Source organism: Musca vetustissima, unplaced genomic scaffold (assembly GCF_032173495.1).
Source record: "Musca vetustissima isolate MV318-11 ecotype Yass unplaced genomic scaffold, APGP_CSIRO_Mvet_v1 utg704, whole genome shotgun sequence".
NCBI lineage: Eukaryota > Metazoa > Arthropoda > Insecta > Diptera > Muscidae > Musca > Musca vetustissima.
In genome coordinates this window covers 390,458-408,290 of record NW_026876336.1, presented here as the reverse complement: position 1 = coordinate 408,290, position 17,833 = coordinate 390,458, and the positions used below count along the sequence as shown (strand labels likewise).

The 17,833-nt window shown below is 35.0% G+C and overlaps 1 protein-coding gene across 1 annotated transcript; it reads right to left on the bottom strand.

Annotated features, from left to right (window-relative positions):
• Positions 1 to 690: 690 nt before the first annotated feature.
• LOC133338910 (zinc finger protein 593 homolog) lies at positions 691 to 1,171 on the bottom strand. The gene has a single exon (XM_061547040.1). It carries the CDS (start codon positions 1,165 to 1,167, stop codon positions 691 to 693), a length of 477 nt encoding a protein of 158 aa, XP_061403024.1. The 5' UTR covers positions 1,168 to 1,171.
• Positions 1,172 to 17,833: the final 16,662 nt, after the last annotated feature.

The following is a 17,833-nucleotide window of genomic DNA, read 5'->3' as shown; positions in this document are numbered from 1 at the left end:
AGTATATGATAACTTTTTTTGTACATTTTGTACATTCGTATATAGAAACATATATTTTTAGAGATTTTATATACATTTATAGAGAGAACAGCAAGATTAAGAAAGAAGAAGAAGAAAAAAAAAACAAAGAAATATAAGAGTTTATATTTATAAACGAAGTTGTTTTTATTAATTTACTTCTTTTACAACAAACATGTGAGTTTGGTTATGTTATTCAACCACATCAGAGACAAGGAAAAGGTAAACTAAAAATCCCCGGTATTTTATATGGGTCTGTCAAAATATATTGCAACATTATTGGTTAGGAATTTTGTGTTCATTAAAATCTCGAACACACAATTACTTTGGTTGAAAATTGAGCTGGACCATACAAACATCTAAAATGACCAGGAAATCTACGAATCATAAAATCGAGTATTCCCTGAGTTTGTCTATCAAGCAGCCTATGTGCATTCTATGTGAATTCTAAATTTAATCTTTAGACAAATATATCGACTTTGTCCCTATCGCTCCATTACTTACCTCTGACAACTGGTATTAATGCACCCCGTATGTTTTTTTTTCATAAAAAGTATATTTTTTATTCAAAAACTGTTTTTTTATTTATTTTTTCCTAAAGCTAATAAAAAAATTAACAACAATGTTAATTAATTTCCTATCCCTCCTTCATATTTCCCCGTCTACTTTTAATTATGTTTCCATTTTTTGTGTTTTCGCCTTTTTCGATGTACTAGCTCCACCATCTTCCTCCTCAGCAATAGTCTCAACCTTAATGCGTTTACCAAGTTTAACTTCTTCTTTGGTTGGTTGTGTTTCCATACGACGTTTCTTGGGTTTCTGATAACATCCATAACCGGCAGCACGTTCGGACTCTTCTATGGAATAGGGTTCCACTTCCAAGGCCTTTAGGCGTCGCTTGTGTACCTTGGAACGGAAATGTGTTTGCATGGCATTATCATCGATAAAGTACTTGGCACAATGGACACAATAGAATTGAGCAAAACCGGGCTTTTCCAAATCGACTGGCTGATTGATGAGCTCTGCCGATTGGTTTTGTAAATCTTGGTCGATTAGATCAAGATCACGGGTACGATTACGTACACGCCAGCGTCTCTGCAGGTGAGTATCACCGGAGTGCATCTTCTTTCTTTTCTGTACCATACCCATGATGAAGGCTGTGGGGTTTTGGGTAGCACTTCTTTAGGAAAAAAAATAAATTGGGAAATGTGTTGGTAGGCTGACCCGTTGAAGGTCTTCTGCTGTTGCTGCTTTGGTAAACAAAGCAAGTTAACACGTGTTTTTGTTGTAGCTCTCCGTACAATTGCTTCTAATTGAATCCCTTACGAAAAATTCGTATCTGAAAAGAGTAATAATAAAAAAATATTGTTGTTTTTGTTCTGAATTTATTAAATTGCGTTTTAAATACCTTCAATATTCAATGAAAAAATTACTTTTCTTCCTCCACGATGCACGTTTGTGGTTGGAGCTGGCAAACAAGAGATTTCATTAGAGATGGTGGTGGTATCGATATATTTTTACTTCACTGTTATCGATAGTAATGACGAAAGTAGAGAAAAAGGTTAAACTAGCCGCTAAAGGTCGAGAATCAAAACAAAACAAGTAAAATGTGCGTAGGCTGAGTTAGGCCGAAAACAAACTGGTGCAAAGGTTCTAGAGATCGACTTTTGTTCACAGAAGAGGATTGAAATGAAGCTAAATAGTATTTACCGCCATCTAGTGTAGTATAGTGTTAGTGATGGGCTTACATTCAATTGCTATCCGTAAAGTATGCTACATTTTTGTTATGGGAAGGGTTTTATAGTTCAAAATAATTTTATATATATTTTATACGTAGAACAAATAATATAAGTCAATCCTTAACATCATTTTATATGAGACAAGTGTGTATTTTTATAGATTAGGAAAATATATATAGAAAATGGAATGGAAAATAATATATTTTATAAATATGTTTTAATTTAACCGTTTTTATTCAGCATAATTTCCTTCCAGTGTGTTCTCTGTATATTCGATACCATTTTTGAAGTCTGATTTGCCCTAAACCTCAAAATAGACCTCAGTTTCGGAAATAAACTCTTTATTCGACTAACATTTCTACAAAGCGAGCATTATTTTGGTATCTGAGAAGAGGAAAAAGACGCTAGGTGCCATATCTGGGGATTACAATGCATGCGGAAGATTTTCGGAAGCCAATTCATGGATTTTAGCCAAATATTTCAAAATTTCAATAAAAATGCGGATATAAATACAAATTCATGTGTTGGGTGCCATTGTGAACAGTTTTTCCCAAAACTTCGGGAGATCTCTCGCCGTGTTCTATCTATGTTTAGAAAAAACGGACTACCCTTAAGGGAGTAGTCTGTCAAGTGTTGGGCGCCATTGTCAAAGTGAGAGTTTTGGTGAATTCTTGCATATTATGGAAGTCCATAAAGTATTTTTCTAAAAAACCAATAGACGTCTAATAATAAATAATCGATTTTTGTTGAAAAGTTTTTTTCGTTTATTCAAGTGTTGGGCGCCATTCGAAACATTACCCTCAAGAGAATTTTTAGACCTTAGAAAAGAATGGTTAATATTTCTTGGATTGCCATAAATTAAAAAAATGGAATCTTTTTTAGGTCTCCTTTAGGTCGGATATACTCTGATAAAAAATCAATAGGGTTTTGTAGGACATTTTTAATTTAGAATACCAGTAGCTTTTCTTAGAAACAAATCTGTACTGAGTTCTTATTAAATACTATTTATCTGAATTTCATGTTACCCCCGTTTTGGGCGCCATTGAAAATAGTTTCTGGGAATCTAAAGAAATATTCCTAGAATGAGTAAGGGTTTTTAGGAAATTCACATATACAGTTGAAATTTTTTATAACAACCTCTGAGGGACCCAGAAAATTGGTCGCTATAAGCGCTGTCAAAGAAATGATAGAACTGCTTTCGGGATTGTTTTATATCGGCGTTATAACCGATATATATTTACAAACGGTGTGGTTAATACGATTTCAACTGTAATTATTTTATTTATTTAATGTAAGTGTTGGGCGCCATTGGTAGCAGTTTTCTTCTAACAACTTTTCAGCTTCTGATGAAAAATGTTTCAAATATTTGTACGTTTAGCATTTTATAAAAACATTAAAAAAAATCAAACATTGTTTCTTTTTTATTCAAGAGTTGGGCGCCATTGGATACATTTTTCTCATAACAACTATTTGAGACTTTAAGACTTTGGGCGCCAATGAAAACAATTTCCATCTAATAACTTTTCGGGACCTCAAGTTTAGTAAAATCTTTTTTTAGAAGCTATTTTAAAATATTGAAACATTTTTTATTTTATTCAAGCGATGGGCGCCATTGGGTACATTTGACTATTAACAACTTTTTGAGTCTTTTGGAACTTTTAATACAGAGTTTCAAACATTCCTAGGATGACTAAATTTTTTTTATGTATAAAATCTTTTTAAACAAATATTTAATATTGTGCGCCATTAAGAAAATTTTCAAATATAACTTTTTGAGGCCTAGGATTAGGAAGTTTTTTCTAAATTTAAAATACATTTCTCTTTTCAGTAAAGTGTTGGGCGCCATTATCTCAAATAACTTTTTGAAACCGCAGAAACTCATAGAAAAACATTTAACACTCTATTATGAGTTTCATAGGATTATCATTAAATTCCAGACAGTTCCAAGTGTGACATATGCCATTCAGATTTATAAAATTAATCCGATAGCTCTCTTAATTTTCTTACATTTGTTCCTAAGCGTACTTTCTTTTGTTTACTTTATGTTTTAAGGCTTTGCCTTGCAAAACATTGCCGCTAAGTATTTGTGTTTTGTGGCCTAGGCGAAACGGAAAATAGCTGGTGTTTTATATTCCAATGGTGTGTTTCGCATTATTGACTTTTTAGATTGCTGCCATGGCTGCTGCAAATCAAATCAACATCAGAGAGAGGTTTTCGTCTTCTTCGTTGGATAAACCTGGGATTATGGCCATTGGGTAGCAATCATTGGCCTCTAATGAATGGTGGCTGAAGTTTGACAATGTGTTTTCTATGAATCATTTTCGAGAGGGTGGCTTGGTGTTTACGTTCCGTTGTGTTTTTGGTGTTCAGTTCATGTCCGAATTCTTGTCATCCGCATTGAGATTTGTAATCATTATACCCCTCAACCAATGTTGAGTAGTGTACACAAGTGATTTTTCTTTGTGGTGTGTGTGTGCGTGGCCTGCAGAATCAATGTTGATTCTGTGTGTTGGGGATAATTCCAAATTGAGACAGTGCTTCCAAAGCAAAGCACAACTGTTTATGTAAATAAACATGTGGTCGTAGCTTTGGAGAAGAGTAAATAAAATTAAGTGTCTTGATACACCACCGCCTATTTATTCATTAAGACCCTGGTTGGTTGACAGAATGACTTGATTTTGGCTTTTGTCGAATTAGCATTACCAAGCAACATGTTCATGTAGCACTTGATTTTAATTCGGAAATTTATTTCAATTGCAGGTTGAGTTTTTTGAAACAACAAATCTATTGTTTTAAAAAAAGATTCCCTTTATAGGGTAATCAGGCTGAAGTAATAATAATAAAAATTTGTTACAAACATGTCGGAGGGTGTAACTGCCTTTCTGACTAACTTACTACTTTTTTTGTCAACTACACACCCCCTGCCCTATACCTCCTCCCTCATTTAAACTCTATCTCTGTTGTGGGATGCTGCTGCATTGAGGCAAACTGAAAAAGAGTGTCAATGTAACCGAGTAGCAGAGTCGCGTGTGAATATTTAAATTTTATTAAAGTGATTTATGCCCCAGGGGGATGTTTTCTAACCCGATGACAACGATGTGATGACATGCATTCAGCAGCAGCCGCATTACCATTACCAGCAACCGGCAGCATAAACAATTGCTGGTGGTTGCCACATAAATTTGTTCTTTTTTATTATTGCGCGTTATGCTGTTCGCTGTTGTCGTCGTCTATTTTTGCCATTCGTTCCGTATGCTACGAACTGTGGAACTGACTGACTGCCAGCCTGCCTGCCAGTGGAGAGTGGCTGACTGGTTTTTTGGGTGTTGAAAAGCTTAGTGGCTGCTTATGATAACCGCACGCGACTTCAATGATGTTGTAAACTGACAGTGACGGTGTCTAACGCCGCCCAACGCCAATTGTTGCAATAACTTTTATTGCCTGACAGCTGGAATAAAGCGAGTCAAACATTGTCGCTTGGCCACAAAATGTTTGACAAACTACTGTGAAAAAAAAACAGCAACAACAACAGAAAATTTATATTTCCCTGTTATATTAATTTGTTGTTTTTGTAAATAATAAAAACAAGAAAAAAATAATTTATGATATTATTTTGTAATGGATTGTAAATGAAAACAACAACAAAGGGGAGGGGAGAATATGATTGATTGGAAAACAAGTTGTACAATGAGATTACTTCTTGGAGAATCGCTAGCTAATCCCATATAAAATAAATAATTTTTATGAAACTTTTTTGGAAAATATTCTAATTTTTGAGGGATCCAGCAGCTTTTCTCATTAAAAATAAACAGTACGGAGATCTTATTTCATTTTTATTCCATTTAAATGTTGGGCGCCATTGATAGCAATTTTCTTTTTAATAACTTTTCGCGATTGCAGAAGCTTATAATGAAGTTTTAATTAGTCCTAGGTTTAGTAAAATATTTTTTTTTCAAGTTAAAAAATTATACTTTTTTCCTTTTACTTATATTCAAGCGTTGGACGCCATTGGGTACATTTTTCTCCTAACAGCTATTTGAGACTTTAAGAATTCCCATTGAATTTTTTATTCCATTTAAATGTTGGGCCCCAATTATAGCAATTTCCTTCTAATAACTTTAAGGGACCACAGAAGCTTATAATGAAGTGTAAAATGGGCCTAGGTTTAGTAAAATGCTTTTTTAAAACAATTTTAAAATATTGAAACATTGTTTTTATTTTCTTCAAGCGTTGGGCGCCATTGGGAACAGTTTCCTAGGTAACTCCTTGAGACTACAGAAGCTTATTACACCCACCTCGCTTTGATTATCGAGTTCTTTTTTATAAAATGTTTATTAATTTAAAATACATTCCTCTTTTTCTTTCATTCAAGTGTTGGGCGCCATTTAGAACATTTAATTTTTACCAAACATTTTTGCACTTCAGGGGCCTCTAATAGATTATAACATAATAATAAGAAATATTTGACTGGACAAAAATATAATCAGGGTGATAGGGGTAAATATGTTTCAAAGGTTCCGATTTTTATGAAATTGTTCAGTGTTGGGCGCCATTGAGAACAGTTTCCCAAGTAACTCCTTGAGACCACAATAGCTTATAACAGGAATTCCACCTAGTATTAGATTGTGTGTTTACGAATTGAAAATAACAAACTCCTTTTCTTCCATTCAAGTGTTGGGTGCCTTTGATAACAGATACCTTTAAATAACTTCCCAAGACAGTAAACTATTTTAAAATATTCCTACGTTTTGCTTAAAAACTGTTAAAAATGTTAAATACTTTTTTTAGTGTTGGGCGCCATTGAGCACATTTTTCTCTATAAAAACTTTTGAGACTTCAAGAGCTTCTAATAGAGTTTTAAATATTCCTAATATAAGTGTTTTTTTTTATAAAATCTATTTTTATGAAACTATTTAGTGTTGGGCGCCATTGAGAAAAGTTTCCTATGTAACTCTTTGATACCACAGGAACTTAATGCAGAAATCTCACCTAGGATTGATTTATTTTTTATAAACTTTTCGTTTATGAATTTAAAATACTTTTCAGCATTCTTTCAATCAAGTGTTGGGCGCCATTGTTGAACACACAGAAACTCATAATAGATCATTTAAATTCAATCCTAAAATGGAAATGGATTTTTAGGAATAGGGACAAATATGTTTGCAAATATTCCTATTTTTATGAAATTATTCAGTGTTGGGCGCCATTGAGAACATTTTCCTGTGTAATTCTTTGAGACCACATAAGCAATGAAGTGTTGGGCGCCATTATTGAACGTACACAAACTTATTATAGACCATTTGAATTTAATCTTAAAAGTTTGTATTTTTTTTTATTATTTTTAGGGATAGGGGCAAATATGATTTAAATTTCCTATTTTTATGAAATTATTCAGTGTTGGGCGCCATTGATAACATTGTAATTCTTTGAGAGCACATATCCATATAACAGAAACCTCCCCTGATTTTTGTAAGTTTTTAATTACATTAATTTATCAATTTAAAGTATATTTCCATTTTTCATTCAAATAAACGTTGGGCGCCATTTCCTCAATGACTTGTTGAAACTTCAAGAACTGATAATAGCATTTCAATTTAAATCTAAGCCTAAAAATGGATTGTGTTATAAATACATAGTCTTTGGAGAGAACTTTTAATCATAGCATCCTAGCATATTCAATGTATAGAAGGTTTCTACATCGATAAATGGAATTTAAAACATTTTTCAAGTTTTTTAAGAATCTGACCATTTAAATTGTACCTGAACAAGTTCTCTATTCCTAAACAACCCCTTTGGGAGGTATTCCTTAATTAGAAAAATCCATTGACATTATTTTGTCTTATACTTATCTATTCCCGTCTTATATCTCTTCCTTTTCCTCCATTTACATCCCCTGGCTACCATTCTAAATTTATCAAAGAATGACCCTAGAAGCAAAAAGGCTACAAAACAATATTCAAATCCCCCTTGGAAAGTGGTCATAATAAAAACGAAAAAATAACACCGAATAGCAATAACAACAAGAACAACAAAAAGAGGTGCTCCACAAACATGTGTAATACCCAAAAGCCATGTTTCGCCACACACGTTCGAACAAATCATAGTCCAGCTTATGAGAAATGGTAGACAACGTGTGTCTCTTTGGCAGAATGTCTGTCTATCTGCCTGTTCAATGACCATTTATCGCTGTCTGCTGCCACCATTTGGGCTTTCCTTCTTAAGATCGTAATCTGATTAAAAAGCATTTAAGCATTGCAAATGTTTAACGACGGCCAGTGGTGACGGTGAAGATGGACAGGTGGCTGTCCACAACCGAAAAAAAACACTAGCAAAAACAAAACAAATACATTTGTTGTGGTCAATAGAAATGATAGAGAGAGGGAATAAAATCAAATCTTACCTCCCTAAAGCTCCTCAACAAATTGCAGAAACAAATCAAATCTCAATATCTACAATCATATCTCCAAAGAATAGCAAACCCTGGGAATTCCCAGCCATGCTTCTTAAGCTAATCGCCATGGTTTATATTGCCATTACACATTACAAGTGGTCACATCGGACAATTTTTTTTTTTGGCAAACTTTTCTTATATGGTCGACACTTGTCCAGCCACCACACGTATATTCCACATTTATGTTCCGTGACAAATTTTGCGGGTTCCGATTATTTGTCATTGATTCTGATTCGAGATGAGCCACTTTTTGGCTTTGCCACACGCATACCTAATCCTATTAGTTCCACTGTCACAAAATTAAATATTTACATTTGGTATGCTGTCGGGTTTTTCGCTGAATGTCATAAGGCATCCAGCTTCCCTTTGCTGCCATCAGATCGCATCCCCTCCCCTCCTCTTTTGCTACAAATTGATACATATTTTGTTTTATGGTTACGACAATTTGTGTGCCCGAGTGTGTACTTGTGAGTGTGTGTGTGCGTTCAAGTATTTGTCACGGTTTATGGTTTGGAAATTTTTATTTGAAAACCCCTATTCAAATAAATATAAATTATAACAGCGGCAATAAGAAAACGAAAAACGAAAATGGGAAAGGGAAATTGTGGGTGGATTTAAGGAGGTCGTAACTTGTCGTTGGCTTGGCAAATCAATGAATGAATGAAAAATTGCCACGGAAGTGCAGGTGCAGTTTGCAAAATTTTGGTGGGTTTTCAATAAGGGATTTTCTGTAGACTTGCAGAAGTTGATTCCTACGATAGACGATTTTCGATGGATCGTTAAAAAAGTTGTTTTGAAAATTGGGGACTCAAATACCTATGACCATGGTATAAAGGTCGAGAAATACTATCTATATATTAATATCCGGATTTCTTTTAAAAATGATAATATTGGAGAAAATTCTCTATACAAATTTTGATTGTGTGAAGATTTCCAAAAAGCATTCAATAGATTTAGGTCCTCATGAAGGAGTCATGTAGGTAAGAGAATTATATACAATTCTTCTGGGGTTTTTAGAGGTTTACTGTAGATAGGAGATTATCTGTAGGCCTATTCTGTAACTTTTAACAACATTCGATATTGTTTATATTTCTTTTGTTATTGTAAAAACAATAAAACAAACAAATGAAATTGTTGTAAAATAAACAATATCGAATGTTGTTACAGAATAGGCCTACTGAAGTTTTTGTTTAATATTCAATAAGTTTCTTTATGACCTTCTGTAGATATCCTATAAACACTAGCCCTATAGACAGAAGACCTGTCGATGTCTTGCAGAACACCTTCTATATATATTCTATGGACCGATGATTTCTCTATACAGAATAATTCCAAATAAACTATTATAAACAGGAGACTTCATAGCCGGATGACTTCGTAAAGACATTTTATAGGTACAATAAATTTAATATAGTTTTCCGCATTCTTTCAATCGAGTATTGGGCGCCATTGCTGAATGCACACAGTAACTCATAATAGAGCATTCAAAATTAATCACAAAAATAGATGTTTTTATATTTTTATTCGTTTTAGGGATAGGGATAACTATGTTTCAAATAGTTTTTTATGAAATTATTCTGTGTTGGGCGCCATTGAGAACAGTTTCCTACGTAATTCCTTGAGACCACATAAACATATAACAGAAACCTAACATGGGTTTAGTGAGTTTTTTTATTAACTTCCATTTATGAATTTAGAACATATTAACCTTTTTCTTTCAATCAAGCGTTGGGCGCCATTCCCTCAATAAGTTCTTGAAACCTCAGAAACTGAGGGTTTTTATAGGCAGAATACCAATTGAAGGAGTTCTAAATTTCTAAAGACAAAAGACCTCAAAGAAGTCTTCATAAGACATAAAATAACATAGAGGCAAAAGACCAACTAAAAATTATTTTAAAAGAGCCTGAAGATGTTTGGATGTCGTTCAAATGAGTCTTTATAACGATTCTTGAAGGTTTTATAAAGGCAGAAGTTCTCCTAGAAGCCTCCTATGGAGAGAAGGTCTTTTGAAATTATCGATAGAAGACCACATACCTTCTAAAGACATAAAATCTCCCAAAAGCCTTCTATAATCAGAAGGTAGGAATGTATATTATAAAAGAAGGTGTACTGCAGGTCGTCTATAGCTTCTTCCATAGATTGAAGGTATTCTGGAGGCTGGATATGTCCTACAAATTATCTAGAGGAAAAAAGACTTCCTAAAGATGTTTGCAAAATAATCTGAAGAATTTTGTAGGTCTTCCAAAGACAGAAGAATGGGATTTGAGTGTGAGGATTTTCTTTGGCGATTTTTGAAGGTTTTCTATAGACAGAAGACTTTCTCCTATAGTCGTAAGACTTCTAGAGACAGAAGGTCTCTTGAAAGTATAGATAGATGACCTACCAGAAGTCTGTAAAAGTCAAAAGACCTAAGTACAGGTCCAGAGAATGGGTGTTGAAAAAAAGTTGAAAATCTTCTATTCAAGTGACCTCTATTCTCAGACAGAACAGAGGTTTCTTGAAAGTATTTTCTAAAAGAAGGGGTAATGAAAGGTCTTCTATAGGTTTTTTCATAGATAGAAGATTTTCAACTTTTTTTCAACACCCATTCTCTGGACCTGTACTTAGGCTTAGATTTTTTATATATTTTTTTTTCAAATTCGATCTGAAGGCGTGAGTTTTTAAAATATTTTTTAGAGCTCCCAAAGGCCTGGCAGAAAGACTCGAGAGGGTCTTTCAGAACAGAAGTACTCTTGAAGTCCTTATTATTTTTTATAGATATCATACCTTTTGATTTTATCTTAAGTCTTGATTTTTTTAAAACATATCTTTTCAGCTTCTCCAAAGGCCTGTCAGAAAGTCACACGAATGTCTATTAGGACAGAAAAAATTTCGGAAAGTCTTTTTATAAACTAAAGGTATTTTAGACAGTGAAAATCTTCTTTAGAAGGAACGATCTCCATAGGTATGAGGTCCCTTAAGGGCCTTCTACATTAAGTCCTGAAGTCCTCTTAAAGACCTATTAAATTGTGAAAAAATCAGGATGTCTGAATGGGATGTATAGTTCTAGTACAGGTCTATGGAGAAAATACCATTTGTAAAGGGAAGATTTTCGGGGTTTTCAGTCGCAGGGTCCCCTATAGGGTTTGTAAAGAGAAAATATCTCAAATTTAGAAAAATAATAATAAGGGAGAATCTCTATAGAAATATTGAATCCAAAAATATTAACAATATATTTAAAATATTTTTGGGAGGATTATATCAGTGGATTTATATTCTTTTGAGGATGGGCTTGTTAAAAATTTAATAAAGCCATCACAATCCGGACATCTCCGTCTATGATCTAACCAAATATATTCCAATAATGCTATTCAATTAATTTACCTATTTAAGTGGCAGTTTCGAAACAAACAAAAAACCCGAAATATCCGCTGCTAAGGGAACTCCCACAAAGCTCTGATGTGGATTTCGTGTTCTAAATCGCTATTTATCCATGGTAATAAAATCGACAATTTAACCATAAGGTTAACTTCTCGTTGAGGTTCTCTCTTGCACTGTTCGTAACGATGTTACCAATTAGCGAAGAAGCAGAATACGCTTCCTGCTTTCACATAGCAAAGTAGGGAATAAGAAAAACAACAACAACAAGTAAAAATAAGAAAACTAAAAAAAACGTATTTTTGGTTTCGGATTTTTGAAGCTGTTGAGAAAAGCTGCAAAACCGACAACACCAAATAAGACAGCAACAACAACAACAAGAGCAAGAGATATAAGACGTTGTGGAAGATGACGACGATGATGATGACGCCGCCACCAGCAATGAGCTGAGTGAGGCTGCCGTAGCTCGTTGTCTTATTGAATGGTTATAAAGCTTGTTGCTAAATAGCTGGGCGGAACATGATGAGATGATGGGCAATTATCTGCGGGAGGTCTTGTTTCGTATAATGTTCATCATATTGGATGAATTGCCTTGGCCTGGCTGGCTGGCTAACTGACTGACTGGCAATCCCAAGCTCCAAATATGTATGGCTGGCAATGTGTAACTAAGTACGCATATTAGTGTTTACCTCGTTGAAAGGTTTAGGGGTTTTTTGGACTTTTCTCATTTTTGTTGTTGTTGTTCGGTCGGTCAGAGGGACTTGTGAAATTCCATGAATGTTTTTTCTTCTTTTCTTTCCTTTTTAATAGGTGCAAATTCAAGACAAGTAAGTGCCATGGCCATGGATGGATCTGCACCAAAAAAAAAAAAAAAAAAAAAATAAAAAAAACAATTGCAATCCTTGTGCCATTATTCCTTTGGTTGGTTAATGCACACGCTTCGTGTTGGATGGATGGCTAACTGGATGGCTGGCTGGCTGGCCGTTTGGCTCCATATTTTACCTTGGTGGGCCATAATGTACATTTAGGTGGTGGTTGCTAAGCCAAAAGCTTTTGACTGGTTATTACACGTCCCAGCTATTTTTTTGGTGTTCTTGTTTTTTTGTTTTAATTTTTTGCTTCTTTGGGGAGAGCCTAATTTCAAGAGAAGGCGCCAGGCGACTGAACAAATGAATAAAGGCGTTTTTTAAGTCGCGAAACAACACACAATGCAACACAACACGAAGCCAGTGGAAGTTCAGGAAAAAAAAACACACACCGTGGACGAAACTTGTTTCATTCCTGGCAGGAACAACAACAAAAAAGAGCCAATAAGCCTTATTTTGAACTGGCGTTGAATTCAACACACGAACCGAACACAAGCACCAGAGGACCAGAGGAAGAAGAACCCACAACAAGCCAACTTGGCCATCATTACGACCGGCTATCTATCATTCGCAATCGGGTGGTGTGTGAGTGACTCGTTTTGAATCGTCCGTCCCTCGTCTTTTGTGGCCACTGGCCAAGAGAAGTTTTCGTCAAGTTGTGGAGATGGAGATGGCTTAATAAACGAAATATTATCAATTGCTCTTGTTGTTGTTGGTAATTAAAATAATTGTCCGAGAATTTTCAGGGCTTTTGAGAACCGATTTTTTGAGACTACTTTTAATTATTTAGTTCAGCAATTAAATTGTTTGTTAAAATGACAACAGTTTTTTCAGTCATTCATTGACAATCATCAATAGCTGAGAAAATTAAAACATTTTCTTCGACTTATTATTTTTGTAGTTGTTGTTATAATTAAGATATTTGTTGTTGGTTTACAACACTTAAAAGGTGGTAAGGAGAGCAAGATTTGAAGATTTAAAAAAAGGAGATACTTCGGAAAATATTTTCAAGAGAAGATCCATCAAAGGTCTTATAAGGAAGAAGGCCTCCTATAGAGCTTTCTTCTAGGCTCTAGTGGACAAAATTCCATCAGGATATTAAAAAAGGCAAAAAAGTCCTCTGTAGGCTCAAAGGAACCGACTACTTTTGAAGGATATTCCCAGAAGGGTTGCTTAAAACGAAGTGGACAAAATTCCATCAGAGTATTCAAATAGACCAAAAAGTCCTCTTTAGACACAAAGATCGCATCTACTTCTAAATGATAGTCTTTTATAAATAGAAAATCTACAGAGACTTTTCTCTAGATTGAGGATCTACTTAAGATATTTTAAGGATCTTCCGAATTCCTCAAATAGACCAGAGAACTCTGGACTGAAATCACCTTGTCGGCATTCTAGGGATGAGAGAACTTGTGGGTTTTTTTCTAAGTTTGTAGACAAGTTTTTTTGTTTTCAGCAGGTCTCTTAAAGGTATTTTATAGACATTTATAGACAAGGTGGCCTATCGACGAAGTTAACTTCTTTTTAAAGAAATAAAGATCTATTCAAGACAAAATATGAAAGATTGAAGTTCTTCTGAAGACCCCTAAAAGTTACGTCTAAAGACAGAAGGTCTTCTGAGGTATTTTCAGAAACATTTCTGTGATAAAAAAAATACCTGCTGAAGGCTTTCCAAAAACTGAGGTTGTTCAGAGGAAGTAGACCACCTGGTATGGTATTTTTAGGCAGAAGGTATCATGCAGGACCTGTTGAATACCTACTGATAGTCTTCCATTGACTTTCTCTATTTGTTGGACAAATAATCAGTGGAGGGCTTCTTGAAATTCTTCCAGATATTTAAGACCTCATCAAAATCTTCTGAAATATTTTAAAAGATAGAAGTCCTTCTGAGGATCCCTAAAGGTATTCTATAGACCGAATGTCTTCTGAGGTATTTCCAGAAATATTCCTTCGAAAGAATACCTGCTGAAGGTTTTCTAAAAAACTGAAGACTTCGTGAAGGCTTTCCAGAGGCAAGAGACCTCCTGACAGTGTTGTAAAGAGTTTCCCAGGGTCATTCTTTCGAAGGAACTAATAGAAAGTCTTTCAGAGAAGAATACTTCATAAAGGTTTTCTAGGCACTGAAGACATAGTAAAGGCCCTCTAGAGACAAATTGAAGGTCACAAAAAGACCCCTTAAGTACATCTAAAGACATGAGATCTTCCAGGGCGGAAAGTCCTAAAAAATAGGAAATCTTTTGAAGCTAGATGTTCTCCAAAGAACGTTTAAAGACATAATGTATTCAACGATCATCCAGGGACAGTTGAGGGTTTTTTGGAGCTCTCCAGGGTCAATCCTTCGGCGGATCCATTAGAAAGGCAGAATGAAGACAAAAGTCTTCTAAAGTCGGGAGACGGCCTGAAAACTGATATTCTTTTAACAGGAGACATTTTGAAAGAAGAGTTCTACTAAGTATTTTCTATAGACCGAAGTGCTCATGAAGAGATATTTCTGAGAGCTTTCATAGACAGAAAATCTACTGATGGACTTCTACAGGCCGAATAACTTTAAAAGTTAATCCGGAAACAGAATATTTGAGGAAAGTCTTCTAAAATACGCTCTAGGGTTTGAAAGAGACCACCAGAAGATATACATTTTCAATAGGACCTTTGGAGGTCTTTTGAAGACAGAAGACCTGCTAAGGTTATCATAAAGATAACCTAAATTTTTTTTAGATTTTCTGAGGGTCTACTAGGTTGCGAAAGAGACCATCTGAAGATAGATATTTCAAAGAGAACCTTTGAGGGCTTCTGAGAGTTTTCTATGGATCGACGTGCTCATAAATATAACCTGAAGATCTTTTTTTAGAGACAGAAGCCACCTGAAAATTTTTCTACACAGAAGGGCTTCCATAGATTTAAAATTTACTGAAGGACATCTGCAGATAGAATATTTCCTAAAAATCTCCTAAAACATAAGGCTTTCTGAGGCCCCCAAAAGTCTTCGTGTGTTTGTCTAGGCTTCGAAGATTCACAGGATCTTGTCTATAAGTATACAACCGTATATGATATTCTATAGAAAATTGCAGGAAGGTCTTCTAAAGAGAACTTCCATATACAGGAAATGTTCCACAACCCTTTACGAATATTCCATGGATAGTAGATATTTTCTGGGTCTTTAGACCTTTTGTTTTTTTGCATCTACTGTTTGGAATATAGAATTCAAAATCAATTCTTATTTTATAAAAGATTGCCCACTTTTAACCCCTACTGTTGCGGTGAAACATTGATCTCGATGACCACTCGTTGCGAAATAGCCACGAATGTGTAAATGAAATATTCATTTAAATTATTGGACAATGAAGAACGAAGCTACGAGTTTTACTGATTAAGAAATTGATAACAACTTCGGAAATGTAAGAAAACAGAACGCACACACACACTCTCAGAACCTGATAGGCACATAAATATATCTTTGGCACAAAATGTTAATTGTCAGTGCGACTATTATATGATTTGTGAGGGTACTTGGCTTCGCTTGCCAATAAAAGAAAGGATCAAGATGTGAAAACAAAGCCCATCCTTATTGCTGTTGTTGTTGCTGTTCAGAAAATTGCAATGGAACTACAAAAACACACACACACACACTCTCATACACAATATACTGAAATGCATTTGTAAATATAAATATGCTGGGTACATACGTATATAGAGAGGGGCCATTCAGCAGGATAGGTAGGCAGGTTGGCTGGTTGGCTGGCAGTCAGGAGGCAGATGGAATTTGTTTACATTCAATTAAATCTTAACTAATACTTGCCAGGCACAAAAGCCGTTTTGCCTCCGAAACCATCTTTTGGTAGTTCATCCTTCCTTCCTTCCTTCTTATAGAGTTAGCATTGTTGTTGTTTTTGTTATTGTTTTTCCGTACAAGATTTGCCAAAAGAGAGAAATATAAACGATAGGATGTTGATATTGTCGAGTGCCTTAACTAACGAATGAACGACCGAACTAACCCTGCTGGCAAAACGCATACACAAACACATCTACACGCACACACACACCCGTACTGAGATACCCTAAGATGTGAACTGAATTGCATGGCTATCCTATTACCATTCCACCATATATACATATATTTTCTTCGTAGTTTTTTGTTGTTGTTCTTGTAGTTATAGTTGTCGGCGAAACGGAACAATTCTCAGTTCCGTGTGCCTAGTTTTCGAAAACTATGAAGTGAAAGGATAACACTTATTCTTATTTCTTCGAGCATAAAATTGTGTAGTGTACTCTTGTGTGTTTTGTTTTTAAGAAAATGAGAGCGAGCTGGGAAGGCAATGGGGTTCGGGGGGTTCGGAAGGTGTGAGTGTGTTTGTGTCACAGTGTCTTTATTATTACTTGGCCTGTATAGCTAAGGAAAGAATTATTTTTATACACTTGGTGAATGGTATAATGGGCGGATGCCAGGCCAGAGAAAGTTTGATTAAGAAAGGAGGGTGTTTTTTTTTTCTAAAAATTTGGAATAGGAAGTCCCATCCACCAAAGTGTCAAAACCCAAAGGCTTACTGCATGCAAAAGCTCTTCCATAATTTTTTCTACAGGGAAATCTCTCTAAAGACTTTCTATAGGTAATGGGAAAAAGACTATATCTATAGGTATAAATCCTAAAAGTAATCTATATACCTTTTTGTGACCTGCTGCCAGTCTTTCTGGAGGAAAGAGCCTCGATCTTATATGGATAAACGACAAAATACAGCCTGAAGGTTTTTTTTAGACAAAGGAGATCCAGAAGGTATACTAAAGTGAGGGGACTGCCTAGAAGTATGGGGACAAAAGAAATCCTGAAGTCCATCTATAGGTAGAATACCATATTGTGACCTGCTATAAGTCTTTTCAAAAGGAAGACTCCTATTAGGTCTTCTACGGGGTAGTGACTTTCGATCTTCTTTGGCAATAGACATCCGGAAAGAGTTTTATAGGCAAAACTCTCAGAGATATTCTGAAGTACAGAGGTCTTCTAAATCCTTATATAGACGGAGGAGACTTTAGAGGTCTTTTTGGTGGTTATACATAAAATCTTTTAAAGACTTCCTATAGAAGGGAAGGCTAATGCAGGACTTCTCTAAGATGAAGTCCTTCTATAGAAATGAAGGTTTTTTTTAGAGTCTTCCTATAGACATATGGACCTCTCGTGGGATGCTGTAAGCCTCTAGAGGAATTCTTTAAGCTGAAGAACTTATTAAAATCGACAAAATTTTCTATTACAGATCTTCTGGGAACTGATGGTCATATAGATGCTTATATTATATGTGGTTTTTATTGTCAGGAGAATCTGTTCTAGAAGGAAGGTCTTCTATAGGTTTTTCTTTTATAAATATAAAGCTTTTTTAAGGTCTGAGGTCTTCTTTAGCCCGAAAATCATCTAT